The sequence below is a fragment of the Enoplosus armatus genome, chromosome 14 (assembly GCF_043641665.1).
Source record: "Enoplosus armatus isolate fEnoArm2 chromosome 14, fEnoArm2.hap1, whole genome shotgun sequence".
NCBI lineage: Eukaryota > Metazoa > Chordata > Actinopteri > Centrarchiformes > Enoplosidae > Enoplosus > Enoplosus armatus.
This window is the reverse complement of record NC_092193.1, coordinates 15490552-15518010: the sequence shown is the minus strand read 5'-3', so window position 1 is coordinate 15518010 and position 27459 is coordinate 15490552. Positions and strand designations below refer to the sequence as shown.

The 27459-nt window shown below is 41.1% G+C and overlaps 3 protein-coding genes across 3 annotated transcripts; 2 read left to right on the top strand and 1 right to left on the bottom strand.

Moving 5' to 3' along the window:
• Positions 1-43: 43 nt before the first annotated feature.
• On the top strand, positions 44-11479 carry LOC139296487 (AP-2 complex subunit mu-A-like). The gene is made up of 13 exons (XM_070918897.1): positions 44-160; positions 1590-1711; positions 5463-5728; positions 6190-6272; positions 6763-6768; positions 6963-7098; positions 7983-8127; positions 8452-8469; positions 9020-9139; positions 9413-9548; positions 9718-9815; positions 10049-10160; positions 10292-11479. The coding sequence occupies exons 2-13, from the start codon at positions 1638-1640 to the stop codon at positions 10424-10426; spliced, it is 1329 nt and encodes a 442-aa protein (XP_070774998.1). The 5' UTR covers positions 44-160; positions 1590-1637; the 3' UTR covers positions 10427-11479.
• A 437-nt stretch (positions 11480-11916) lies between these two features.
• pcyt1aa (phosphate cytidylyltransferase 1A, choline a) lies at positions 11917-21652 on the bottom strand. Its single transcript, XM_070919292.1, has 9 exons — positions 21473-21652; positions 18839-18952; positions 18317-18413; positions 17961-18077; positions 17293-17444; positions 16955-17033; positions 16174-16316; positions 15809-15997; positions 11917-14473 (listed from the first exon to the last, which is right to left on the bottom strand). The coding sequence occupies exons 2-9, from the start codon at positions 18950-18952 to the stop codon at positions 14255-14257; spliced, it is 1110 nt and encodes a 369-aa protein (XP_070775393.1). The 5' UTR covers positions 21473-21652; the 3' UTR covers positions 11917-14254.
• A 3828-nt stretch (positions 21653-25480) lies between these two features.
• On the top strand, positions 25481-27226 carry and3 (actinodin3). Its single transcript, XM_070918818.1, has 4 exons — positions 25481-25535; positions 25758-25802; positions 26233-26381; positions 26491-27226. The coding sequence occupies exons 1-4, from the start codon at positions 25481-25483 to the stop codon at positions 27157-27159; spliced, it is 918 nt and encodes a 305-aa protein (XP_070774919.1). The 3' UTR covers positions 27160-27226.
• The last annotated feature ends 233 nt before the right edge of the window (positions 27227-27459 follow it).

The following is a 27459-nucleotide window of genomic DNA, read 5'->3' as shown; positions in this document are numbered from 1 at the left end:
TGTGCGTAAAGACGGCGGGTCAGCTGACAGCTATCAGAGGACCAGGAGGAAGGAGCGGAATTAGCGGGTGTGTGAACTGGGAACCTACCGGATCTTGACAGAGGCTACATCCAAGGCAAACGGGGAGCGAAAGACTGGTGGCGTTCGTGAGAGAACTAGGGTACGTTCACTTAAGTCGAGAAGGCTACCTGTTTCTCGTCAAAATGGTCAACTGTAGCCCTGTAACCGTTTCGGACAGCCGGTGAAACTGTTTCAATCGGGGGCGATGTTAGCATTAGCAATGTTAGCTGCCGCTCCGTTAGCTAACGTCAAGCTAGCAGCGATAACTAGTATAATAACGGGAAAGAGGCGTTTTTTCCCTTCCAAATAAAAGCATTCAGCATTCCATGGCTTACTTTTATTGACGATTTAACGTTATTATGGACAGTCGGTGCTAAAATTTCTAACTGCTAATTAGTAAGTTGGCGATAAGTAATAGTGTTTCATGTTAAATGGTCGTCGAACGGTCAGATTTTCTTTTCACCGGAAGTCCATTTAAAATTCTGCACGGCTCGACGCTGGTTCGCTGAACATCACCGCCAGCTAGCCTGCTATCGTAAGCTAAATTAGCTAGCTATCTCTCACTCGGTTTATTCTCCATCATTTGATCTTAGCTGAAGGTCAAGCTTCTGTCAATGCTGTAGCCACTTAAGAAAAGCAAAGCGTCTCAAGCAAACCTGAGAATGAGAATGAGAAAATATGAAAAATGCATGAACATTAGGAAATGGCCCGAGTGAGCAGACATCTTGACTTCGGCCAATAAAAGGGCGATTAAACCCGCTCAGGTCTTGTGCACGGTTTATTCGGTCACGACTCCGCAATGTCCATATGGGAAATCATTTCACTATTCTTTGGCATATGATTGTGTTGTACACTTCCTCTGAGCACTGTGTGTTTGAGTTGTATGGCCTCTGTCTTCGAGGAATTTCAAGCATGTCCTTCATCCCCTGGTTTCCAGAAGCTTCATTCTTGAATGAAGGCAAACTCCTGTGATTTTTCGATCTAAACCTTAAGCACTGAACGCTAATTGTCTAATAACTACATTGCTTCTAGACTAATTTTGCTGTCTTTAGGTTTTGATCTTACTCTGGATTTAATGTTAGGTCTTATAAAATCCAGACATCTTGAAGTGAAATGCAACCTAGTAAAAGCAACAGATTTGTAGCTGGCTACCTGGTGGCATCCTGCTTCAAACTGGTTGCTGCTAATCTGCTGTTAATCTTACTTTGGAAGCAAACAAGGACTTGACTGTGGTGAGGGTGGTGGTAGTGGAGTCTTTTTAGCCTGAATAGGAGTGATTTCTAATGCGTGTATGCACATGCACGTATAAAAAATGAGTCACCACAGTGGGGCAGCTGCAGGATATATACAATTGGCAATAGAGTGATGTGTGTGTGAGTGAGAGGGAGAGACAGAGAAAGCGGATGTGAGGGACAAGCGCCTCCCTGTACTGTTGGTCACTCGCTCACTTTTCACTGCTTTCACTCCTCTCTCACCCCTTTTTCCGTTTCCTTCCTGCAATCTCTTGCTCCTTTTCTATCTCTTCTCAGGCGGGGTTTGGTTTCACCATGGCCAGTTGGGACTGAGAAGCAGCCACAATGATTGGAGGATTGTTCATCTACAACCACAAGGGGGAGGTCCTCATCTCCCGGGTCTACAGAGATGACATTGGGTAGGTTTCACAGGAGCAAAGCTGCAGTAACATTTCCAAAATTTTGGGGGACTTCATGACGGTGAGGAGGTCCTGATCCAGTGGGGGGTTGACAGGTTGGAATTGATTCTGAAGCAATGAGAGAGGATTATGTCCCTCTTCCCTGCTAAGAAGTTTTCATTTGTCTGTTTTGTTATCTCCTCTAAAAGGTGTTTTAAAAATAGATAATCTCTGATTACCTTTAGAACAATGTTACTAACTCTTTGATCAAGAACCCAATTTGTTGTAATCAGAATAAAAATGACCATAAAAATGCATTTATTTACGAATATAAAAACATGCACATTTTCCCAATAAATAGATGATACAAAATATACCAATGATTGTAATAAAAAAAAACACACAAGTACAATCAGGAAAAAATAATGTCCTCATTCACTATTTCCCATATTATTTGAGGTAAGGATTTTAGTTTATTTTTTAATTATGAAAATACCTAAAGTTTGGCATGGAGGGATGGGGAATTAATTGCCTAGTTGGAAATAACATGCGTTTAAATGGCTTAAAAAGAATAGTTGTGGATTCAGGAGTGTTGGTGAAAAGAAAACTGGTCCTGCTGCCTAAGAGGAACGATTAAAAACATGGAGTCATAGCCAGTGTAGACTTGAAGTAATAGCCTAAAAACCTAGCCACATGTGTCAGGTTAAAGGTTACATCCACATAGATTCACATTGGGCATATATCAATGGGTATGTTATGGACAGCAACTCAGCAGTGTGGATGTAACATACACATATTGTGAAGATCTGACTTTTATACTGTCTCTCTTTCTTCCTTTCCTCTTCTTCATTTGTCTGATTGTTTGTGACACATTGTTCATGTGATCCACTTATAATGGAGATACCAGGTCTCCATGCTTACACCCACTTACCACTTTATGTTTTGTGCAAACCCAGCCACATTTAGTGATTGAAGAGAGGCTAGGCATCTCTCCAGAACACACACCAGTCCAGTGCCTTTTAGATTTACTCAGTGAGGGTTGGCAAGGTGCAGAGAGGGCACAGGGGTTGAAATTGATTTCCTAGTGTCAATTATGTGGGTACACAGCAGGAGTGCTGGTCACCGGGTTAAAATTTGATCTCTTGAGCAGTTTTTGTTGTTGTAGGGTTAGAGGTGCAGAGAAGACAATGGGCAGAAACAGAGTAGTATATGCTGCAATTCAGAGCTGCTCAGTGTAACATGTTGCATCAGCAGACTTAGCCACTGAGACACTAATAGTCTGTTTGACTTAGATGAATGAAAGGTCTGCAGGTTTGTTTAAATGACATACAGTGTGCCAGGATCCCTTCAATCTTTTGTCCTGCTTCCAGGCAGCAATCAGTAATGTAATTGTGGTTGCTTTTATTTTTAACCATTGCTCCTTCCTTGTGTCACAGTAGCACAAATACAGTACAGCTGCTTGCCTCTGCCTCCTCAGACACAGCACAATGTGTACCGCAGAATACGTACTGAAAGGAAAAGAAAATTGAATTCAGGTCTTCTTAACCACAGTTAATTTTGCTAAAACATAAAAAGAGACTTTTAATTGCGACAACAACTACAGTTTTCATATTATGTTCAGTAGAAAACCACAGTGGTCCTGGCATCAGTTGCTTTCGTTGAGCTTCCTGTTGCTGCAACAGTGCAAACCAGAGTAAACCAGACACATTATGGTGCTCTAATGTGCAGTAACGTTGTGTTGACAGCTATGGTCACTCCTGTTTTATATTGCAGAGCCTTTAGTTGCAGCTGATATAGAAATGGATCCACTCGACATATTTGAGCTGCTATGGAGTGATACAAATTAATTAATATGCACTTGTAATGTTGTGACGATGAAGAGCAATATAATGCTGCTGACTTGTTCCCGACATATTCGGTTTCAATGGTGGCGTCATGATAAACACCATATTACTCACCTTGTCTGTGTACATGATGCACGAAAATGTCTCTTGTGCATTTTTGTCTCTCTCCTCTCCTTTTACTTCATCATTTTTTCCTCTCTATCCTCTGTATCACCATTTTCCTCCATCTGTCCATCTTGGCCCCTGTAGGAATAGGTAAGAGATGCTCCAGCCTATCAAGCATGACCCCTCCCCCTCTCATGGCCACCAATCAGTGACCCCCCTGAAACCCCTAACTGCATGCCCATTGATTCCACAGTCAACTTCCTCTAAGCATGAGTCACCTGTCATGACATTAAAGTGGTAAATAAACCACCAGATACTGAGATACGACAGCCAGTCAATCATAGCCAACGACTTCAGCCACTACCAGAGCCCTTCAGAGTATTGATGCTCACAAACGGCACTACCAGTGCCTAAGCATGGAGTCTGAGCATGGGATATGACGGTTAACTTAGTCCTCTCATCCTTTGATTCTGCCCTTTTTGATTTTGTGGGGTGTCATTTGTAAAATTAAGTAACGTAAACTGGAATCAACTATGATTTTGGTTGTGGGTAAAATTTTGTTATTGGAGTTCTGTTTTTGATCAAAGCTTAAAGCTTGTCAGTTGTGTTGTAGGAGCAGTTTTAAGCACAAGGCAGACATCATGGCAGCCTAGACTGACATATTGTACCTTTTTTGTCCTCATGGGCATCAAGTAATCGCCATTGTTGAATTCCTAAACTTGCAATCATAGATGTATATATTTTTATGCTTTTCAGACATTGTAGAAATGTTATCAACCAAGAAGGCTGCCACCTGTATGTCTGTAGTACATTTGTTCTCCATGGTACCATTCAAAAATGTGAGCGACCGGTACAGTATCCATAAGAGTGGTCAAATTGTTTACCTGCAGGCTTGGTTCTTCTTGTCTGACTCACCGAATGTAGGCTGCTGGGATAAGTCTGGCAACTATTTCAGTCGCCATTCCCCTCCCCTTCTGCTTACTACGCGTTACTGTTTTCAAATTCTGGTTTTAATGGGTCCAGTTTGCTCCTCCAGAACTAAAGTACAGGTAAGCTTCACCCCTAGGACACCGATGATCAAGTTATGTTTGTCTTTTTTAACAGTAAAGGTTGTATCACGTAGTCTACATACGTCGTTTAAGTTACTATTTTATGTGATGTTTTCTTTATATCAGTATGGTCAACAGTTTGTTCCTCTAGATGTTCTCAGGCGTTTCTCAGTAGGATTTGGTATTCTTGTTAGAACGTGTTGCATCCTCTGCACTAAACCCTATTATTTATACATCCACAATAACCAGGGCTGCTTTCCCCCAAAGCATCATGGCACTAAGGTTTACTTTAGGATATATTCTATCTCACTAGTATTTCAAGATCAGCAGAATTTAATTCAGATGTTATCTTTTAATAAATAAATAGTCCAACTTATGATCAGATTAGGACCCTACATGGTTAAACCATTTTCTTTTTGTTTCCATGGAGTTATGATGCTGTTTCCTGGTTGTCAACCTAAACTCCCTCCTGGTAATTATCATTTACACAAAACGACACTCCTTTACTCCGTCTACATGCATAAACTTGAGGCGTCCTTTTTGCAGTCAGTGGGAAAATGTTTTGACAATTGCTCATGCCTCGAAATGGCTGGATATGTTGTCGAGGTCCGAAGGGGTTATTTACTTTGAGTCCAGTGCAGAACTGGATATCAAACTCATTTTCACAGGATGTCACAGGGTGGGATAGTGGGAAAGCATAAAACACTTGTCTCAACTCCCCAACATAAGTGTCTCTCTCTTTTTTCTCTTTTCTTGGCCTCCCTCCCACCTCAGGCGTAATGCGGTGGATGCGTTCCGCGTGAACGTGATCCACGCCCGGCAACAGGTTCGATCCCCGGTGACCAACATTGCCCGCACCAGCTTCTTCCATGTCAAGCGCTCCAACATCTGGTTGGCGGCCGTCACCAAGCAGAATGTCAACGCCGCCATGGTGTTCGAGTTCCTCTACAAGATGTGTGACGTCATGACGGCCTACTTTGGCAAGATCAGCGAGGAGAACATCAAGAACAACTTCGTGCTCATCTACGAGCTGCTCGATGGTAGGAGACGATAATTGTGCGGAATTCCTTTTAATTATCCAAAATATAATGAGATAAACCTGAGACCTGGAACATATAGAGTGAAATCCAATTATTGTATGTAGGAGATATTCATAGGGATGGTCTCAATCTCATATATGTAGTCATGGTTGTAGGTTGTTCCATTAATCTAAAATGTGTGGCATATAAGGGTCCATGTGTAATAATCTGAAAGTCGACAGCTGTCTTTAGCAGACCTGGATCTTGTGTGAATAGTGATGACCCGGGATTAACCAGCGACAGAGGCTGGTATGAATTGGTCAGATGCAGATTGAAAGTGGCTTCATTGCGCTGCAAGTTTGTATTAAAACAACGTCCCAGTCAGTCTACACTGGTTCTTTCCATCACTACATGGCCTAGTTTTCTTCTCTTACCTTTCTTATCTCTTACCGGCGGTATACTGTCTGTGTTTGTTCATACAGAGATTCTGGACTTTGGCTACCCCCAGAACTCAGAGACCGGAGCTCTGAAGACCTTCATCACCCAGCAGGGCATTAAGGGACAGGTCAGTAGGACAAGATCAGTCTTAAATCTAGAGATTCAGTTTTGTTGTGTTGTGAGAACAAGGGTGTACACTCAGTTGCCAGTTCATTAGGTACACTGTCATGAACGTTGTAATATTCAGTTTATGTTCAAATTATACAAAATACTGTGGACACAAAGCATTATAGGAAACCATTAGAGGAAAGCTGCAGGCAATTTTGCCAAACATGATCGAAATTGAACTGGTTTCAAAGATTTGAATGTACGCCTCCTTTAGCCTAAGTGGAAATATAAAAACTGGATTTGCAGGTACTCATTGTTATGACTCAAGTCATAAAGAAAGTGTGTGCAGAATAACATCCAGAACTTAATTGGCACCTTCTTGGTTTATGTTTGAAATAAATTTATGTTTATTGTGTGTTTAACTAAAAATTGCTTTGAAACTATAAAAAATGTTTGTTTTTCTCTCCTTTTTTCCCCCCAACTGCGGTCTTGAACGCTTCATAATGCAGCACCAGGTAATACCCAACATCCTGAGACTCTAGCTCAGGAAACCCGTTTTATCCACGTCTTTCTTTATCTTCTTTATCATGTTTGTTTTCCTCCCTCCCTGTAGAGCTAATGATCCCATTTCATCGCCTTCTTTCTTTTGTCAGTCTGTCGGCCTTCTCCTTTTGTCAGTGGTGATACAGTTTCTCTCCCTGTCTCCCAGACAAAAGAGGAGCAGTCTCAGATCACCAGCCAGGTGACGGGGCAGATCGGCTGGCGTCGCGAGGGCATCAAATATCGCCGCAATGAGCTTTTCCTGGACGTACTGGAGAGCGTCAACCTGCTCATGTCACCACAAGGTCCGTTTATATTTCCTCCTCTAACTGGGTGGGGGCTGCTGGCATGAATGATTTATTGAAATCGTATCATTCAGAACAACTAGTGACCACCACAGAGTTTTGTGTTTTATGTCTCTCCTTGTTCATATTTGATTTTTAAAATGTATTTCTTAATATATTTGTCAGGTGTAGACCTGCAGAGAGTCAGTGAATCAGATGTCAATATTTAGATCACTCCTGCTCCTTTCGCACCAATTTACCTTTTAATAGCGAGGGACTGACGAAACAATTTCACCACAAGGTCCATTTAGTAGCTGTTCTGGGGCTTTCGATCGTATCACGCAATCAGTGTTCAGTTTGTTTGTTTTTTTGGTAGATATTCAAATTTCCATTTTTTTCTGAGCAATTTGAGGACTTCCCATCCATGTTGGCATTGAAGGGTGAGATTGCAAGTTTATTCTTGACCTTGGAAACAGTAGTTGACAAGACAATTTAACTACAAGGTCCATTTAGTAGCTGTCACTGTGCTTTTGATCGTATCATACCATTTTTCATTAAATTTAATTTTCAGCAGATGAAGTTTGAGGGAGTTACAGTTTCAGCTACAAATTATTAACAGAAGTACACTCTTAGTTAATTAATTCCAAATACAGACCTTTGTGCTGAAAACAGACTTCGTTGTTGAGTTTTACTGCTTTTATGAAAAGACTTATTCATTCAAGTATTCATTTTGATCGTGATAACAAATTCCAATCTTGAGTTTTGATTTTTGATAGCATTGTTACCCTTTTTATTTTTACTTGGATCTAGTTCAGCAGAATTAGATTCCTCAAAACAACAAATATGATTTGTAGTCTCAGTTTTAGATTCAGTAAGTCACTTTTCTTCCCCCCTCCTCTGTCCAGGCCAGGTCCTGAGCGCCCACGTGTCGGGCCGCGTAGTGATGAAGAGCTACCTGAGTGGAATGCCCGAGTGCAAATTTGGCATGAACGACAAAATCGTCATCGACAAGCAGGGCAAGGGAGGAGCGTCTGATGAAGCAGGGAAGAGGTGAGTGACACAACGAGGCAGCAGGCGGCAAATTGAATATCTGAAGTCAATCATGTTTTAATAAGCGAGGAAGAAAAATATTTGAGATAGTCTTATCTTCATTGAGAGTGGTGCTTTCATATTATTTTCGTGACAAGGAAATTCATTGTTGAGTCAAACTTTAAAAGACCACCATGTCTGTTTAGCCCCGTGTCTGTGTTATGAGTGTTGTCTTGCTGTTTACAACAAGACAGGCTTTACAATTTATTTTTTATTTTTTTCTTTCCTTTTGGACGCATCTCTCCTTTCTTTCCCTCTCTTTCTTTTCTATGTGCTGTACCTCAGTGATTTAGGGGGAGGAAGGTACTGTACTGACAAGTGTCCTCACCCTCTGCACACACACACACACACACACACACACACACACACACACACACACACACACACACACACACACACACCTCTGCCTTGTGTAAGCCTTTAAGTACATTAAGAATCTGTACATCTCATGTACTGTTGCTCCCCACACACTCAATGCAATTCAAACACACCTTGTTAACTCTTCAGTGTACTGCTCCGTGGTTGTTTCTCTATTTTGTGGAATGGTTGGTTTGTTTTATTACCCCACACCTACCTGCTTGACTTTTAACTCTTTACCCAAACACCTAACGGGGATAGTGATTTGTTTTATTGCACAATAGTGTCATTTTATGTGTTGATACTAGCAGTCGTGTCCCTATGTGTAGTCGTACGTTAATGTTTCTTTTTTAACTATGGGCATTAGTTGAGGGAGAGTAGTAGTTTTATCTTTGGAGAATTGGTATCATAGTTATTAGATATCATTTTTAGTAATTGATTAATAATAAAGTGAATTAATATTCTTTTGTCTCTGATGTGTTTTTGCTCCCAGTAGTGGGAAGCAGTCCATAGCCATCGACGACTGCACTTTCCACCAGTGTGTACGCCTCAGTAAGTTTGACTCGGAGCGTAGCATCAGCTTCATCCCCCCTGATGGAGAGTATGAGCTCATGAGGTCAGTAGATGGATTTTTAAGTCTTTTAAAGTTTTATTTATTATTAAGCTGTCCAGCCAAGCGCTGGATGTCACAGGGCATTCGTTTTAACGTGCAAACCATTTTAAAAGCATATAACACACACTGCTTTGTGTTCATTCTATCTAGAAATTGTTTGTTTTGAGAAATGAATGAGAAACAAATCAACCTGAAATCAAATCTGTGTTTATGCTTTATAAAATGACTTCATTTTGTTGCATAAATTATTTTTTGCTCTTCTTCCCCTTCTTGCAGGTATCGCACCACTAAAGACATCATCCTGCCGTTCCGAGTAATTCCTCTGGTCAGGGAGGTTGGCCGCACTAAACTGGAGGTTAAGGTGGTCATCAAGTCCAACTTCAAACCCTCGCTGCTGGCCCAAAAGATCGAGGTGAGCTCTTAGCTAAGTCAAGATGATGATGATGAATGCAAACAGACCTACTTTACAAAATTGGTGATTTTCTTTTCCTCACATTGTAGCTTAAACATGACCAAATGTAATCTGCAATCATGTGTGTGAAGTTTGATTGTTTTACTCATCTCCATTATCAACTCCTCAGGTGCGTATCCCAACGCCCCTCAACACCAGCGGTGTGCAGGTGATTTGTATGAAGGGAAAAGCCAAGTACAAGGCCAGTGAGAACGCCATTGTCTGGAAGTGAGTAGTGGCTCTGACTGTACGTTCAGGAGATACAACCAAACTCATTTCTTTATGCTCTCCGTGTCGAGCTAATGATTAACAGCTTCTCTTTGGTGTCTTTGTTTGTCTAACCTCAGACACACAGCCCTCTTCTCTTTTGTAAACCCTTTTTTACTCTTGTTTGAAAATTAGGTTTATTTTAACTGAAACCTGTACGACAGTTAAAAAGCTTCCTGTGTGTTTGTGTGCAGGATCAAACGCATGGCTGGGATGAAGGAGTCTCAGATCAGTGCTGAGATCGAGCTGCTGCCGACCAACGATAAGAAGAAATGGGCCAGGCCTCCCATCTCTATGAACTTTGAGGTCAGAACGCATTGATAGTTTACAGTCTCGGTCTTCCTCTCTCACACACACACACTCACACTCACACTCACACTCACACACACACACACACGCCCTGACACGTCTTAACCTTCCTCCTCTCGTCTCGGCAGGTTCCTTTCGCTCCCTCTGGTCTGAAGGTGCGCTACTTGAAGGTGTTTGAGTCCAAGCTCAACTACAGTGACCACGACGTCATCAAATGGGTGCGGTACATCGGCCGCTCCGGCATCTACGAAACACGCTGCTAAAGTTCAACCCCCGCCAGGCAGCGAACTGACCACTTTCCTCCCATCTATCTTAAGATTCTTTTCTTCTGCCCCTTCCTACTTTGTCTCTCTCCTTCCCTTAATCCTTATAGCTTCTCTCATACACCCCCACCCCCCACAACCACCACCACCCACACCCCTTCCCAAGTAGGTGTTGGAGATTGAATTTACATCGTAAAAAAAAGTAAATATGATATAATGCACAGATATATGCAAAATGTGAACCATTGTATCGTATATATCTCGTAGTGATGAGTAAACCTGTAAACCAACCGGTGTCCGAAAGAAAAAGACAAGCGATGCAGGTGGGGACCAGGGGGAGAGGAGTGGACTTTGAAGGGTGCCCTGTCGTGTTTATTCAGTGTTATTGTTCCACTGCCTACTCTCCAGTTACTTTAGAAGCCCCCACAAGTCCTAGAGTTAATCACTGGTAAGATGAGTTGTAGCTGTTGTGGTTTAAAATGAATCCTGGTATAGTTCCTGTTCATGAACTTCTGTCTCAGTAGAGTCTACCCTTCAATTTAAGATGCATTGTCTGATTCTGTATTGTGGACTGATTTGATATTTGATATGTGTTTTTGGGAACGGTCATTTGGATCAAAGGTCTCATTTCAACAATTCTTAGGGGTAGTCAGGAAAGAGGAGTTGATAGTGGCCGAGCTGTTTTTGTACTTTTTCTGGAGAGTGTATTGTTTCTTCTTCCCCTTGCTGTTTTTCCACCATTTGTTTTCCCAGCATTCAGTGAGTAAAGGTCTCAAAGTAAAGTTAAAACATGGGAGAACATTCCAGACAGTTTTGAGGTTTGAACCATCATCCCAATAAGCTAGTACGTGACCCAAATAATCCTGTTTCTTAAGCACTAAGATCATCTTTGTCACGCTATTTTGATTCAAAGATGCTCTGGGGAAATCTGGCACTGGGAGTGTCTGCAGTGAGGTGAGGTCTCCCCCTGGTGTTTGCCTCGTCACTGTCTGCTTCTTCATGTTTGTAGCCCTGGTGACCGTTCTGTCCAATAAAATCTGACTATGTAACCAACCCCACCTATCCTCTGTCTCTCTCTTTCTCTGTGTGTTTTCATTTGCCTAATATGATTTTAGGTTGTCTGAATTCTGTTTTATCACTCTTTCCTCTTGGCATTGTCTGAAATGAGGGAGGGGGTGGTGTAGGTACAATGGAATTTTGGGCGATACTGGTTGCAGCATGGCTTTGGTTATTCCAGTTTTCATCCTGTGCATTCATTTGACAAATGTTTGCTCAAAACCTTTCAGTTTGCGCATTTTGAAAGGAAACTAAGCTGAACTGTGAGTGAGTTGTGCCCAAACCCGACCAAACAAACCTCCAGACTACACAAGTTAAAATTGGCTGTGAAGGAACAAACTAACCATTATCATGTGACTAAAGCTCAATCCATAAAACCCCTCAGCATTTGTATTAAACCACAGGAGACAAAATAAATGGTCACAGAGAAGAAATGCTTTGGCCAACATGTTTAATACATTTTTCCTGTCTTGCTCTTCCTCTACATCCAGGACATTAAACAAAAATAACCCCAAACAGTAAAATGATACATGATTAAAACAGTTGCTGTTAAGAACATTTACATTTGTATCTAGCAGTAGTGGCTGTTACTGGCTTGCCACTCGAGTCTTTGTCACCTTGAACTCGTAACGTGGACACGCTCTTAACCGAGAAGTTCACACTGATTTTAAAAGGAAAAGGTTCCACAAGAACTGAGGCGAGGCTTCCCAAAAGTAGCTTAGCACCAAAATCTAGGCTGGATTTCCTCAGCAAACTATACTGGTTTTGCACTTTTAATACCAAAATGTAGGACTTTAACTTCTGTGAATCCCTTCCAGTTATTTCCCCTGACGTTAAAATGTGATTTACACCCACAAGAATAGAGGCAGTCTTTGTCGCTGCAGCAAAGATTGATTTAAACCCCAAGTTCTTTTGGGAAACCAAGCCTAGAACAGACCAATCTGACGTCTGTCAACATTTATATTAGAGTCATCTAACAGTATTGCGTTACATCTTCAGATCACCTGTGATGTTTCATTTTTCGGTTACATAGGAGACACGAGACATGCTTTATCACTTGAGATGCAGGACACACACAGAGGCCGGAAAAATCTCAAATACTTATACCCAGTCACATTGCTTCAGTGCTGCAACAATGGCTCTGTTCAGAAAGGAAAACTAATGCTCGTACGTTGTGCTCATCTTAGGAAACAGAATCAGGAGGAAGAGGTAGCTACATAAATGTTGATCTGGAGTTTCAGTGATGCATAAATCTGAACCCGTCACACCACTTTATGTGACACAGTGCAGTCCAGTCTGCCAAGAAAAAAAGACGATGTGCACAGACTCCGTTCACCCGTAGGTCTGTGGAAGATTTGGAAAACCCCAAAGCCCTACATTTTTGGGACGGCCTTGTATATTTTGCTATGTGTGTGTGCTACCAATGAGGAGGCCTTATTCATAAAACAATCCTTTTTTGTGCTTGTGACTCCAACTTATTAAAAGATGTAGTTTCTTAGTAGAAGTAGGGCATTTAGACAGTTATGAAAACGTAATACTTTCTATTGCCATCACGTGTATCAGGTGAAAATTATTACTCCCCTTACAGGCCCAGGTGATGCAGGATCTGCATTACAAAAAAATATATATAACTCCAGCCTTGCTCAGGTTGATTCACTGCTCAGACTGTCAAAGCACTTCTAAACAGGGATGATTAAGATCATTCTCTGTACAGAGGATAAAGAAAGGAAAGAGGAAATCTACAAAAATAAGTATTTCTACGTCAACATTTAAATGGGTCGTCCTCGCAAGACTTTAGTTGACGCCACAAGAAAGGCGTCTAGTTTGAAACTAGTCTTCCAAAGACTGAATCTCGTCAGCAGACAAAAACATTTAAAAGCAAATGTATTACTATATGCCGTAAAGTCAAAGCTGAACCCAGATCTGTCAGCAGATGGAGAATGTTGACAGAAGTCATTTCAAACATGCTGACGCAAGAGCTTGCACGCACAAACATCACATGCACGTACACACAGACACGCATAGCCCCAAAGCAGGCAGACAAACGTGGGAAAAAAAGCTGCTGTTTAGTTAAACACTCGACTCTCAGATTCTGCTCAGATCGAATGCAATCTGGAGTTTCCCTGTTATTAAAAAAAAAAAAAAAAAAAGGCCAGGTCGGTTTCTTGTTAGTATGAGCAGAATATAATCTGCCCCCCCCTTTAGCAGACCATTTAAATGTCCAGTTTTCTGACCTGCTCTGAATAACGTCCCCTGGAGATATTCAACAGCATCTCCGTGAGGCCTCAGCTCACCTCTCACACACCAAACTAGATGTGCGGTTTCAACAAGTGACCAAGAAACCTGCGAGCCCTCCCGCTAAAGCCATGACAAAAAGAAAAAACACAAACTCCTACCCCACTACAACGCCTACCTTATGAATACCGTCATAGATGGAAGAGTGTAACACCTGCAAATATTCCTAAGTGACAGTGCGTGACTAATAAACTCAACATCAAAAGTGACCGAGATAAATGAGACTAATCTTCAAAGAACTCAGGTGACTAGTGGTAACTTTTACTGACCGTTACACAAAAACAAAAATTGGCTGTTAAAAACAAGAGCTGTGGAGAAACTGGCTGTTAACGTCACGCTGAGGTGCTAAAGTAAAATCATAAACAAACAAAAAGAAGATGGAAGCAGGAGCTCGATGAAAACCACGTTACTCGACAGCTCAGTTAACTGGTAGCACTGACTGTGGCCCCAACAAAAGAGAAGAATTCACAACGCGCTCTAGTTTTCATCGTCTTCGTCGTCGTCCTCGCTGATGAGGTACCCGCGGGCGCCACTGTGGTGGGGCGGAGGCGAGGGCGGCGGGGAGGTCTTGGTGAAGAAAGGGAGACGGAAGGTGGGAGAGGGGGAGCGCTCCTCACGGGTGGGGCTGCTGTTGGGGCTCTGCCTGGGGCTGATGGCCTGCAGCATGCGGCCCTTCCCTTCCTTCAGCATGTGCTTCTGTGGAGGTGAGACGGAAACATGAAGACATCATCAGTTCAGTGTTAACACGGGATGAGTTAAAAAACCCTGCTTCAAAGAGTAGAGTCAGAAGGCAACAGTTCTGGGTTTCTGGGTTTCTTTCTTGGTTTGTGATGACCTTTTCATCATTTTGGCTTTGTCATTACATAATCTCTGTTCTGAGCTCATTCAACAGAATTAGTGTGATCTGGGGCCTCGTTACAGAAAATGTTAACTGAATTGTACTGAAATCCTGTCTTATCTTAGTTTAGGATGATATTTAGGATTTGTGGTATTAGAGAAACATTTCCTTAAATGTTTCCTTACTGCATTTAGGAAAAAAATCTTATCTTAGGATAGGAATTTAGCTAATACAGTACCTCCTAACTGACTCATTTCCTAAATCAGAAGATAGGAATTCAAAATAACTGCCAAAAAGGGCAGCACCACTGTTGTTAGGTCTGTATGGCAATGACAATGAAGATGGGGAACAACATGAACACAGAAATATTATGATGACAGGCTTCTCAAACTGTATGATGATGCTTTAAATTTGCAGGACTGGATTAATTTGTAATTTGATAATAATTGGGAAGACACGATTAATGCCTCTGACTCATCAAAGCTAAAGTTGAGCACTCGTCTTTTCTTGTCTATTATAACAAGCTTGCTAACCAGTGACAAGTGAAGTGAGATGGCCGTTGATATTATAATCTAATCAAGGATACAGACAGTCTCGTGTACATCCTGAACACAGATACAGGCAGGACAGGACGAGTGCCGATTGAAGAATAGAGTTTACAGCTCTAGTTAGGAGTTCTTCAGATAAGATACGAGGTCTGAGACAGGACACAGCCATGAGTTTAGGAATTGCTTCTGTAATTCGAAGATAGGATTTTTCCTATCTTTGAAACTGTTGGGTCATTGGTATGATAGTAGTTACAGTTGCATGCACAGTACTTTGCATGTTCTATAAACATACCATAGGTTTTCAGTCAGTGGTTAAGCTCACACCAGTTCAAAAGGTGGTGACTTACATGGGTAAGTCTCAAGTCTTGGCTATGAAGTCCTGAGTCAAGTCCTTAACTTCTTTCTTTCAAGCCCTGAACAAGTAGTTACTGGCACCTCAGTAAATGTTATGCTATTTTATCATTTTAAACAGTGTAACAGAGTAACAGTGTCGTAAATTGACTGAGACAGATTAGATCATAGATTATAAAGCCTTCCTTCCCTCTGCAACTTGTCTACCAGGCCATACAGTGTAAATAATGACGTGTTCTTCGTCATGCCGTCTGATTAAACTGATTAAAGACCAAACAAAACCAACATCCTCACCAGAGCTCCCTCAGGGCCAAACATCTGCAGGAAGTTGCCAATGAACTCCCTGGACTTCTCCTCCCATTTCTGGATGAGGTCGATGCTCTTCTCCTCCACCTTCTGGACGAACTCTTTGCTCTTCTCCTCCACGTCACGTACCTTCCTCTTCACCTTGTCAACGCGCTCCTGCAGGTGGTACTTCTTCTCCTGATAAGAGTGGGAACAGCAGAAGTTACGACTATAAGACGAGAGGTCTGTAACTGCCACATATTCAACATGAATTGCCTCACACACCAACGACTGCCGCCACATTACAAGCTCCATCACTGTCGCACCAACTTCACTCAACACTCACACAGTTAAACCAAAGCTAGGTCTCATACATTAATGAAGCTGACGTTGAGTTCCTTAGCTGTGTATCCTCTCTGTAGGTTGCGTCTGACATACACATCATAGTCACGGACTATGCGTGTGATGATGTCAGAGGTGGAGATGCCCTCTGTCCGCTGGGTGGGAGCGAACATACCTGTGGAGGGCAGAGGGACAAAAAGGTCAGTAGTCACCAGATACATATGTGTGAATAGTTACACTCTGTCCATCAGATGACTTTAGCCAGGGGCTAAAAGTGGCACAGCTTATTGCATTTTATAGATTTCATTCAAGAGGTCGCAGTAATAATAGTGTTTTTTTCTTATCTAACGCATTAAGGACACAAAAGGAACGTGTGCAAAATCTATTTCATGGTATGCATAAAAAGAAAGCTGTGGTCTTTGTCATTAGCCACATAACAGTCATTCCTATAATCTTAAAATCCTGGTGCTTTTTGTGCAGCTCAGTTTGTATTACAACAAAAAAATCTTGCTGAAGCGATGCGCAAAAGGAGTAGTCTCAAAGTTAGAACATGAGCAAATAGCCCTTCCTTTACACAGCTTGGATGACAGACTCACTCATCACCCTTTAAAGTAGATGACTATATACTGTTCTATATTTCCCTGAGCCATGTTCCATTTTATTTTAAGATACACAACAATACAAAATAGATACAAAATATTTTTAATTATAGTACTATACAGAACCATATGGACTGCACTGGAAGCAGTAGTAAATACTGAACTGTATCCTGTAATTACTTGCGTCCCACACTTCCACTCTTTGGTTACTCACCAGCTTCCTTGATGTGCTTATACACGTCATCACTTCCCGCTGAGGAGTATGGGATGTCGTCATGGGCCACAAAGTCAATCTGAAGAGGTCATTACAACATACATCAACACAGTAGATTCAGATCTACAAATTGTACAAAAACAAAAAATACACACAAAAAAAACAGCAGGGAAAAGGTTACAGAAGATCAGGGATGGTGGCTTGTCAACTCATTCTTTTAGATTATTTCACTAAAAATGTGTTGGTCTCTCAACTCAAGATTATTATACAACTATAGAGTATCTCTAATGATGGTTTTTGTCTTTTAACTCAGGTGTTTCTCTGTTTGAGCCACTCACGCGATGTCTTGCGAGAAACTCTGGCGTTAACGTCCAGGGAGCGTTTCGCACCACTTCATCCACGTAGCGGCAATGTCTGATGGCATCGTAGCGTTCATCCTCATTCATCACTGTGAAGCCCTTGTATTTATGGGTCAGGTCATCACTGCACACTTTGAATAAATTGATAAATAAATGCAGAAATTATTGTTTGAAATGTCTTAACCATGATTTTAATTCTTAACAAACTAGGAAAAAAAGAATGAGGTTTTGAAGCTGGTTAACATGGAAATATATTTAACTGATGCAGGGAGAGAAACCAGGGGACACTGAAAAACGCTCTTGTCTATGTTATTGTTACTTCAGCTTACTATTTTTACTGTATTGTAATGAAACACTTTTTTATAAGAAAGATCTATCACAAACAGTCTGAGGAAGCACAATGTGATGGTGAACAACATTCATAAGGTGTATAACATAGACCTCAGCACATCCAGCAATAGCTCACAATATGCCTCAGTTACCTTATCTAAATTTTGCCAGATGTCTATATTACTCTGACATGTGCTGGAACCACCTCGATAGTCTTCCTGTTTTTTTTTAGTGTCACACTTACAAAAAAAGCAGCTGATAACAGGTCTGAGGCAGTGAAAGCCTATATGGACAGACACTCACAGTCTCGCACTTACCTCCGACTATGAGGTGTGTATTTGGGAAGAGGCATTTAGCCTGCATGAGTGCTCTGGCGTGACCTGAGTGGAAAACATCAAAGATGCCATCTGCATACACCCGCACCGGTCTGTCAGCTGGACGGAGAGAGACGAGACGAGACATGCAGAGATTAAAGATTCATTCTTTGTACTTGTTTGTTCGCATGTATGACTGTACTTAAGACCAAGAGAAAATGTACTGATATTGTGGGGGGGGGGGGGGGTAATGTCTATAAGAAACACAAGGAGAAAAGGAAACATAAAAGGTCTCAATCAGACTGAGACGCTGTCAAAGAAAGACATATCAACTGAGAGACTGAAAGAATCAGGCTCACGTGGTGTTCCCCTCTTGGCCTCCTCCATGCTGACTCTTTCATAGGGACCATCAGCTGGCTCCAGCTCATCTGCGAAAGGTGCAGGGTGCTTCAATCCCTAAAAGACCCGTACCAAGACATGGGGAAAGATTTCAGTGATCAAGGTAGTTTTCCTTCCCTGGTTGGATAAAGTAAATGAACGCTCTTATTTTGTAATATCCTTTCCTGGAACAATCTGATGTGGAAATCAACGGTGTCGCTGTTGTGGTTAAACATTTTTTTAAGCACACTACTCATCAGCCGACATTAAGTCTGACACATGAGCAGAACAGAAAACCTCTGTAGAAAACATAATTAAAAAAAAAACCAACCTTATGTTTGTCATGTATACTGTGGGACAAAAATCTAAATGTTCATTCTTCTATCAATATATCACATACATGCATATATAAACAGCCAGAGTGGCCTCCATATGTACAGAGCCTATAGAAATTGCTGGACAAACGCTGCTCAATGACAGCCCGAAGCACACAGCTGACTCACCACAGTACATCTGAGGATTTTCACATGCCTCTCTCCCTCCTCGGCCTCCCCATTGGAGCCCTCTCTTCTCCTCTTTCTGGACAGCAGCAGCCCGCTGGAGCTTTCGGCCTCCATCTGTGTCAAAGGCCAAAACAATTAAAACACAGCATATTTCACATATGCCATCTTCTAGTATGATTATAAAAATAGGGACACACAGGTGCAGACGTCCCACACTCTGGACATGAACTCTATGTTACATAATTATAGTAAGCATTATATAGCAAAAAGTACAGACAAACTGTAAATCTAGACTGCAGGGTTATGGCAGAGTCAACTTCGACCCAGTAACAGAGGGAGATTACAGTATGTGCCTTTGCTCAATGAACCACCAGGACACATTGGATAAAGAAATAATAGCTTTCACTGGCACACATGTTAAGGTCAACTGAAAATCAAGCAAACACCACCTGTTTCAACATAAAATGTCCAGCCTTCACTGTCAGACTGAGATCAAGTTTGCGTCACATTTGGCATCAGGAGATCCAGTCCTGCTTCACCAAACTTCAGTTGACTTTGTTTTGTAACAGCCAGCTGGATGACTTTCTTGTGACCGCACACACTGGCATGTTTAGTGCTACTTTAAACCGAAACAAAACTCCATTATCAAGTATATCAAAAACAAATGATTTAAAGTTCAGAGAAATATCTTGAAAAAAGGTGAAAAATTGCATGGGTAGGATTTCAACAGGCACAACACCCTGGATATCTGTACTTGATATCATAAAGTAGGCCTGAAAATAAAATAATTTTGATCATTGATTCATCTGCTGATCTGTAAATTGTTTGGTCTATAAAACATCAGATAACAGTAACATAATTTGTTTTGTCCAACCAAAGATATTCTATTTACAATTATATAAACAGCAGCAAATTCTCTGGAGCTAGAACCATCAAATGTTCTGATTTTTTGTGTGAAAATTACTTAAATTATTAATCAATTATAACAATAGTTGCAGATTACTTTTCTGTCAATTTATCAACAAAACCAGAACCTAATAAACCTCATAAACCTGGAAGAGTCTATAACTGTGTATCCTGGTAGAACAGGTCTGGGATCTAAAAATAGTCTTTGAATTTTAACATCACATTAAATTCTCTAAACAAACTGTGAAACACCTTAAAAGATCCCATCCACAATGGTGATGTGACATCTGTCCAAATGTAGTGGGACAATAGAAACTCCTGCTGATATCCTATTACAAGGGTTCCTGTGTTATGGGTTAAGGCTCTTCCTCATTCCACAAATTCCATCACGCCACCAAAAAAACACGGGTTCATCATTTTGAAATGTCTAAACTTGTCACTTATCTAACTCGCAATGAAGTCTAAACAGCTCTTGGCTGCTGTGTCACTTCTGAAAGTGTGACTCAGTACAATGAGTGACAGCCGTGGCAGTACACGATCCTGGTGGTGACAGATACCTGATCCAACACAGGGCACTTACACAAGCAACCCCCTGCCTCTTTCTCTTGGCAACAGCTGAGCACTGAGAGCAAGAAGCCCAGCATGGCTCTCACACACTGACAGAGAAGATTTACATGATCAGCACATGTGATCATAACTGAAACTGCTATAATAAGAAAGCAACAAAAGGACAGTGCCAAGTCTTATTTAACCAGATGCTTTGCAACAGAGGTTAATGACTGCCCCTACAACCTTATTTAGTAAGAATGCCTCTCAAAATAATTTTTTTTTATTGATTTACAGTAGCTACCAGCATTTAGGGCTGCAACTAACACGCTTTTCCATTACTAATTAATCTGTAATTTTCTCCATTAATCGTTAATCATTAATACTACAAAAAAACTGCAATAACAAACACAACAACAAATTATGAAAATTGCCCATTACAATTTCCGAGAGCCCAAGATGAACTTCAAGTTGCTTCTTTAGTTCAACAAACAGTTCAAAACCCAAAGATATTCCATTTACAATCATATAAAACACAGAAGACACATTTGAGAAGCTGGAACCAGAAAGTGTTTAACATTTTACTCGATAGATGACTCAAATGATTAATCAATGATCAAAATAGTTGCCAATTAATAAAAAATAGGATACAATTGACTCATCGATTAATTGTTTCAGCTCTAAAAGTACATGGTGTAAACTGTAGTTTTGGGTGTAACAGTGTGGACATGGAGAGCCTTCAAAAAGTCACTGTTGTATTCTGTTACAGTTCGTGTTGCAGTAAAGTTAAAAACACAGAAATCAAATGTCCATTTTGCTATTGGGCCACTGGAATCCTTTCCTGGCCTCCTGATGGTTCCCGGACCACACTTTGAGAACCACAGGCTTCAGCTGCATGTCACACAATGTTCCCAATGACTCTTTCTCGCTTATTTTAATATGTCACAGGACCAAACACATATATGCCAAAAGTTGTCAAAAGTAATGACAGAGGTGAAACCACTGATCAACACAGCGGACAGAGGAGTTGTTACTGGTGACACTGGTTGTGCAGCTCAACTGTCAAACCCTGGCTTAACGTTACTCGCCTCTGGCAAAAATCCTTCAAATCAATATGCTAACTACTCCGGATGATAATGTAAGCTAACGTTAGATAGCTACTTTAAGTTTCTGCTTACTTACCGTTCACTCTTTTGTCCGGAATGCTGCTTAGCAGGAGTGGGCGGCTTCCTAGACTCGTACTGCCAGCAGGCTAGCTAGCTAACTGCAAAAAGCCAGCTAACGCTGCTAGCTACCGTCGAATGCTAGCTAACAAGCTAGCTGTCAAGCTTTTGGCTTGTTGGCTAACTTTAGCCGTTAGCTCGCTGGTTATCTGACACCAGCAACAACGGTAAATTCAAACAATCCTGTGCGTCCGACGCCCTGGTGCTCGCTGTGTTGCTGGCGGAAAACTGCAACTACCAGAAGAAGAGACAAATTATCAGCAGTGACAGCTTGTACTACAATGCTGACAGGTCAACTACACAGGAACTACAAAACTTCGACATCCTTAAAGGAACTGACATAACGAGTCGGACATTTCCGGTGTTGTATCGTACTGCCGCCTAGTGGAAAGCCTGTCTGTGGCAGCAGAAGGACGCTTGAGTAAGATGTCCTGGGTAACAAGGTAACAAGCTCAGAAGCAACAAAGGTAATTATGTAATGAAATGTGACTTGCAGCCTGCTTATGGATAACACTATGCAACAATTTCCACTACGACTATAAAGTAATTTGACCTCAGAAGTAGTTTGCCTTAATTTTTTTATTTGATTATTTTCTTGAGTGTAAACAGAGCTGTCACACACCACTATGGGTAGGCTATTTAATTATTTACATTTTCACATTATTCCACATTTATTGTTATGCTTTGCATACGTGTTTTTCCAGAGTTAGAAGAATGAAGAACTTTAGATTAAAAAAGTAGCATTATCACAATATGAAAATACTCCATTTTTAAATGGATCACATGTTTTGTATTTAAAATCTCAACCTGCAAAGTAACCAGTAAATATGGGTATAAATGTAGAGCAGCAAAAAGTAGAATATTTCCCTCTGACATGTATTGGAGTTTAAAGCAGCATAAAAAGTACCTCAAACTTGTACTTAAGTTCAGTATTTTAGTAAATGTACTCATTTACATTTCACCACTAACTTTTTCAAAGCATTTTGACAGCTAAATAAAATTCAGCCATCATTCATTTCATTCTTTACACCTGTACTTTTCCTACTGTGACACAACAGATTTTGTAGTATAGTTTTGACCTTTATTTTGCAGCATTTTTATGCCGATTCTAGCCTGTTTTAGTAATCTGTAACTGTTACACACTAAACTAAGAACTAAGTTACCTTACTGCTGCTGAGGAAAGACAGCACAGAGGCACCATAGCTGTGGAATGAAGGGTCTTGAGCTGAAAACATGACTCTCGAGCTGAGCTCCTCTTGTGTCCTGCAGAGAGCTCCAGGACAAGGTGTAATTTCACTTGAAGATCAGAGGGACACAGGTTATGATAATTGATACCCTGAAGGTGGTGGTAAAGTTGTGCAATAAAAACTGCTGTACATTGCAGTAATGCAGCTATTCCATGGTTTCTTTCGTTAGTGGTTTGACTTAAAACAGAGAACGATAAGGTGATCCACTCCTATTAAGAAGTCTTTAATGCCACCAAGGAGAATGATTTTGGGTCACAGGTAATCATCTCTTTAAAAAGTGTTTTAAGATAGCGTAACTAACAGCCCGGTAATTGATGTGATGGTAATTTTTCCATCACAAAACAATGGCGATATAATTAGGAATCTCGTTGAACATGGTGTAATATCTACTGTTTTGTAATTTTTAAAGACACTGCAGCATGATATTTTTATTATTCATTATTCAGGGAGTTTATTTCTTCACACTGCCACAAGGCTTATCCAGATTCACTTCACAAGTACTACTGTACGCTGACTCAATTTGTTGTTGTATAATTCACTAAATATTGCCAATATATGGATGTAATATACAAATGTTACCCTGAAAAGCCTGCAAAAATAATGAAAAATGATGTCAGATCCTTACACCCTCTGTAAAACAAGTTGATTTATTTTGTGCGGCGGCTGGTTGTCTCAGCGTACAATGTATATCATTTTACAGTAACAGGTACCCTTACCCTTCCACACACAGAGCAATTACAGTATGATGTTCACCATTAGCCACCTGGTAGAACCCCTATAGACTCCCTGTCTCCTTCTTGCACTCTTTGATCGCAGCCTTACCGGCTGGTTTGAAGCATAGAATTTGCTTCACTGTTGAAATGACAAACACAGAGCCGGCAGGCACAGAGCAGCCCCGAGGAAAATGAAAATGAGGACACAAGAAAGTCAAAAGATGGCCTGAGAATGTAATGAAATTAAATTCTAGTCAATGGGGCAGCCAAAACAAACACACACACTCAAAACACTTGAGTAGCGGGTTACATGGCCACAGACGCATTTTTATAATTTACTACCGTCACTAATCCTCAGTGCAGCCTGGTCACACTTGTTGACGTGTGGTTGTTTATATCACATGTGGTTTCACACATTATATTCTGGATCACTTGTAATAGTCACTCATTGCCTTGAACCCACACTGGTGTCCTGATCTCATTGCAAATAGGAAAAAAAGACATTTGAATATAATTTTGTTTTGTCTTAGCTCTATGACTATTATGTATTTTATGGTGAATATTAACCTCCCAACATTTTGTCTCCTTTTGAGACAGGAAGGACACAAAATATAAGACAAGGGAAAAGAGGTTCTCGTGGGAAATAACCATCATATTATCCAAAGAGTAACTTTATAACTTATTATGTGCATGTAAGTGTACTTCTGCTATCTAGGCACTCCGAAATATGTGCATCAATGTGGAAACTGGTGTTTTGAAGTGACTAAACAACATTTACCAGGCTGTGTTACATTGACTTGGTGTTCAGACAAGCTAGCCCATAATTCCTGCATATTTCTTGGGGACTTAAACAGCAGTTGACGGGACTCCCCCTCTATTTTTTGACTGGCCAAGACCAAAGTTAAAAGGACATATCCAGCTGTTTTGGGACAGAGGGTAATTTTTACCTGCCAGGCATGTTTTGTCAAGAATTAGGCCATGGTAGCACGTTGCATGTCAATATATGTTGCATATTTGGTCCTTAAAACAAACAGAAAAATCCATATTGGGCAGCCATAGATTTAGGAAAAGGTGGTGTTTGTGAATGCATAAATTCTTCCTCCAGTGATGGCTTCATCCAGGACTGTGACCCCTATAGGAAAAGCTCAGAAACTGGACTGCCTGTGCACCCAGTAGGTGCCCTGCTGTTACAGGCCTGTTTCTTGTGGCTTTACAAGGAGTCACATTTTGTTTGAAGTTGGTCTTTTACTGCTGGTTCTTGCTCAGTGCGCTAATGAGCTCTTCCACGTCTCAACAGAAAATGCATGAGGGGTGGAGTCAGGCCTACTAGCACTTCAGTGGCCAATGGAGAGGTCCCAGTATTAACAGCAGTATTTATGAAGAGTTATGTTGCGCAGCAGATTAGACCAGGACCGGGGAGATGCAACAGCAGGTGAGCAGGTTCAGCTCTCTTTTTCACTCTAGTAGCCATGTCAAGTTTAAAAGTAGAGCTGTTCAAATACGGCAACCGTTGCTTTGCAATGTTAATATTGAATTTGTATCAGTTCACTTGACTTGGAGCAGAAAATACCCACGAAGAAGAATTTGGGGCAAAATCTTCTGACAGCTGTTTAAAAGATAATCTGCAAATGTCACAGCCAAAGGATTCGAATTGGTTAATAAATATCAGTCAGCTACTATAATAGAAAAAACATGGAAGGTCCAGAAGTAACTTCACAGGTAATCGAAAATATGATCACTATTTTAGGAATCTTATCGGCAGGTGATTCTTTTCTAGGTTGTTTTTGCTCTGACAGCAGGGCATCTTCATCTGGTGGTTAATGTCATGGAGTGTGATACTTTTGAGTGTCCCTCCATATTCTTTTGAACCTTTTTGTTTGTTTTTGTGCTTTCAATGTGCATTCTGGATACCGATTTAATAGGCTTTTGTAAATAACAGCAGTGATGTCAGACAGAATGCAAAATTATCTGTTTTTTGCATGATGTTGCAATTTGCAGATTTCGAGGATGATTTCCCAGGTGTCCCTGTTGAGGGCGCTATGCTGCCTGCTGTTAATGCCAGGTTTGTCTAAATAAAATGCATGAAATTCTTCTTCTTGCATCTGACCTTTGTGTAGGAGTTAAATACCAATAAAAAGATGACTGATGATTGAATGAAAAAGTGTAGCTATTGATAACACCATTCATATAGTCTCAAGTTGAATGTCCCTTTGATTTGCTGTGTAATGTTTTGTGGAGTGGAGTGTTACGTTGTGTGTCTAATGTATTCCCTGACTCCCTCCAGGTTGGCTAGAAGCAACATCTCTGGTGAAAGTAAAGAATCCTGGAGGTATTTCTGCCACCTTCTTGCAGATTGTACTTTTATTAAGATATGAAGGCTATTTGTAAACCAAGTTATAGCAATTGGGATTTTGTTTTTGAGTAGTATTACAAATCAAATGTATATTTAGGTTATTGTTACCTTTAAAGTTAATGTATAAGTGAATGTATTCCAAGACATAAAAGTAGTAAGACAAAAGGCAGCTATTTCTGGAAAGACACTGGCACTCTGCTTTTATTACTATCACTAACTTTATTCATACAAATAATAGTTGAATAATCCTATAATGTGTTAAAATGTATTTGTCATAAATATTGTACTATATTTCTACATGCCACTAAAAAACTGAAAAACACTTTTTCAATTCATATTTGAGTGATTTGAGTGAGTGTGAGTTATTTTTCCCCTTTATAAATCCTGTTTCTGTGTTCTTCCACAGGGAATCCGTTCAGCATCGGCTCTGCTCAAGCACATGATTTCTTGACTAATTCTCGGCCTAAGAGGAACATTGACCCAAAGTGGTACCGAGGCACTCCTGATTTTCAGTCCTACTACCGCTTCTACAACAGTATTGGACACATTGAAGGAGTAAGTTGAGGTTGACTGGAGATTCTTGCACATGTGGTTCTCCTTGGATTACATTATTCAACTAAAACTTTTTTCCCCTCTCTGACTTGTTTCTGTGTTTCTCAATCAGCTCTATGAGATTGACAGGATCAGGATGTTGTATCAGCAGATGCGTCACTTGGAGGTGACCTATGGCCCAGATGCCTCCAGTTACCAAAACGTCATGGGTGTACTGACTACTACTGCCGCGCCAACTACTACCACTCAGCCTCCTCCACCTCCCACCACCCCTGCTCCTACACCAGACCCTCTGGAGAATGCTCAGAGGGTCTATCTGTGTCACCCCAAAGATCCACTGTGCAAGCCTCAGATCGTCTACCTGCCAACAGGGGCTGTTCCAGTACTCTGTGACCCACGACTCAACCCCGCCTGCAGGCCCAAAACAGAGGAGGAGTTAAAAGCTGCTGCTCCTCCCCAACCACCCCCGCCTCCTCCTGCTCCCAAAAAGTCTGTCCCACCTCCCCCTCCTATCACTGCTAAAGGGATGGAGTATGACTGTGACCCATACTGGGACCCTGACTGCCTCATTGATCACCCTCCCCGCCCCATCCAGGAAACAGCCGAACCAGACACACCAGCTGAAGAGAAAGTGGTGACAGAGGAAGTAGCAAAAGCCGATGAAAGTGTCCCAGCAGCACCAGCCACCCAGAAAACCCCCGAACCTTACTTTGACCCTTATGATTTCAAACGTGACCTTTATGACCCCTTTCGTTATGCCGACCCAGCTCCTGAACAGTAAAAACAACATGCTTAAGAAACTATAGCCTTCTGTGCAGGGTAAGACTACAAAACGAGATCACAAGACCAAACCAAAGCAGGACTGTCAGCAAACCCACATTAAAGAGTAAATTGCTGTATGTTTATATGGGTGTTTATAAGAAATGCACAATAAACCTTTGTATGGAATAAAAACAACAAAGAAGAATTAAAATTGACAAATGATTATGAATATGTGTGATTTTATATATCATTTGAATGTGTTATTCTGTGGCATTTGCATAGATTTGGAAAAAGAGGAAATATGCCTCATTCCCTGCTG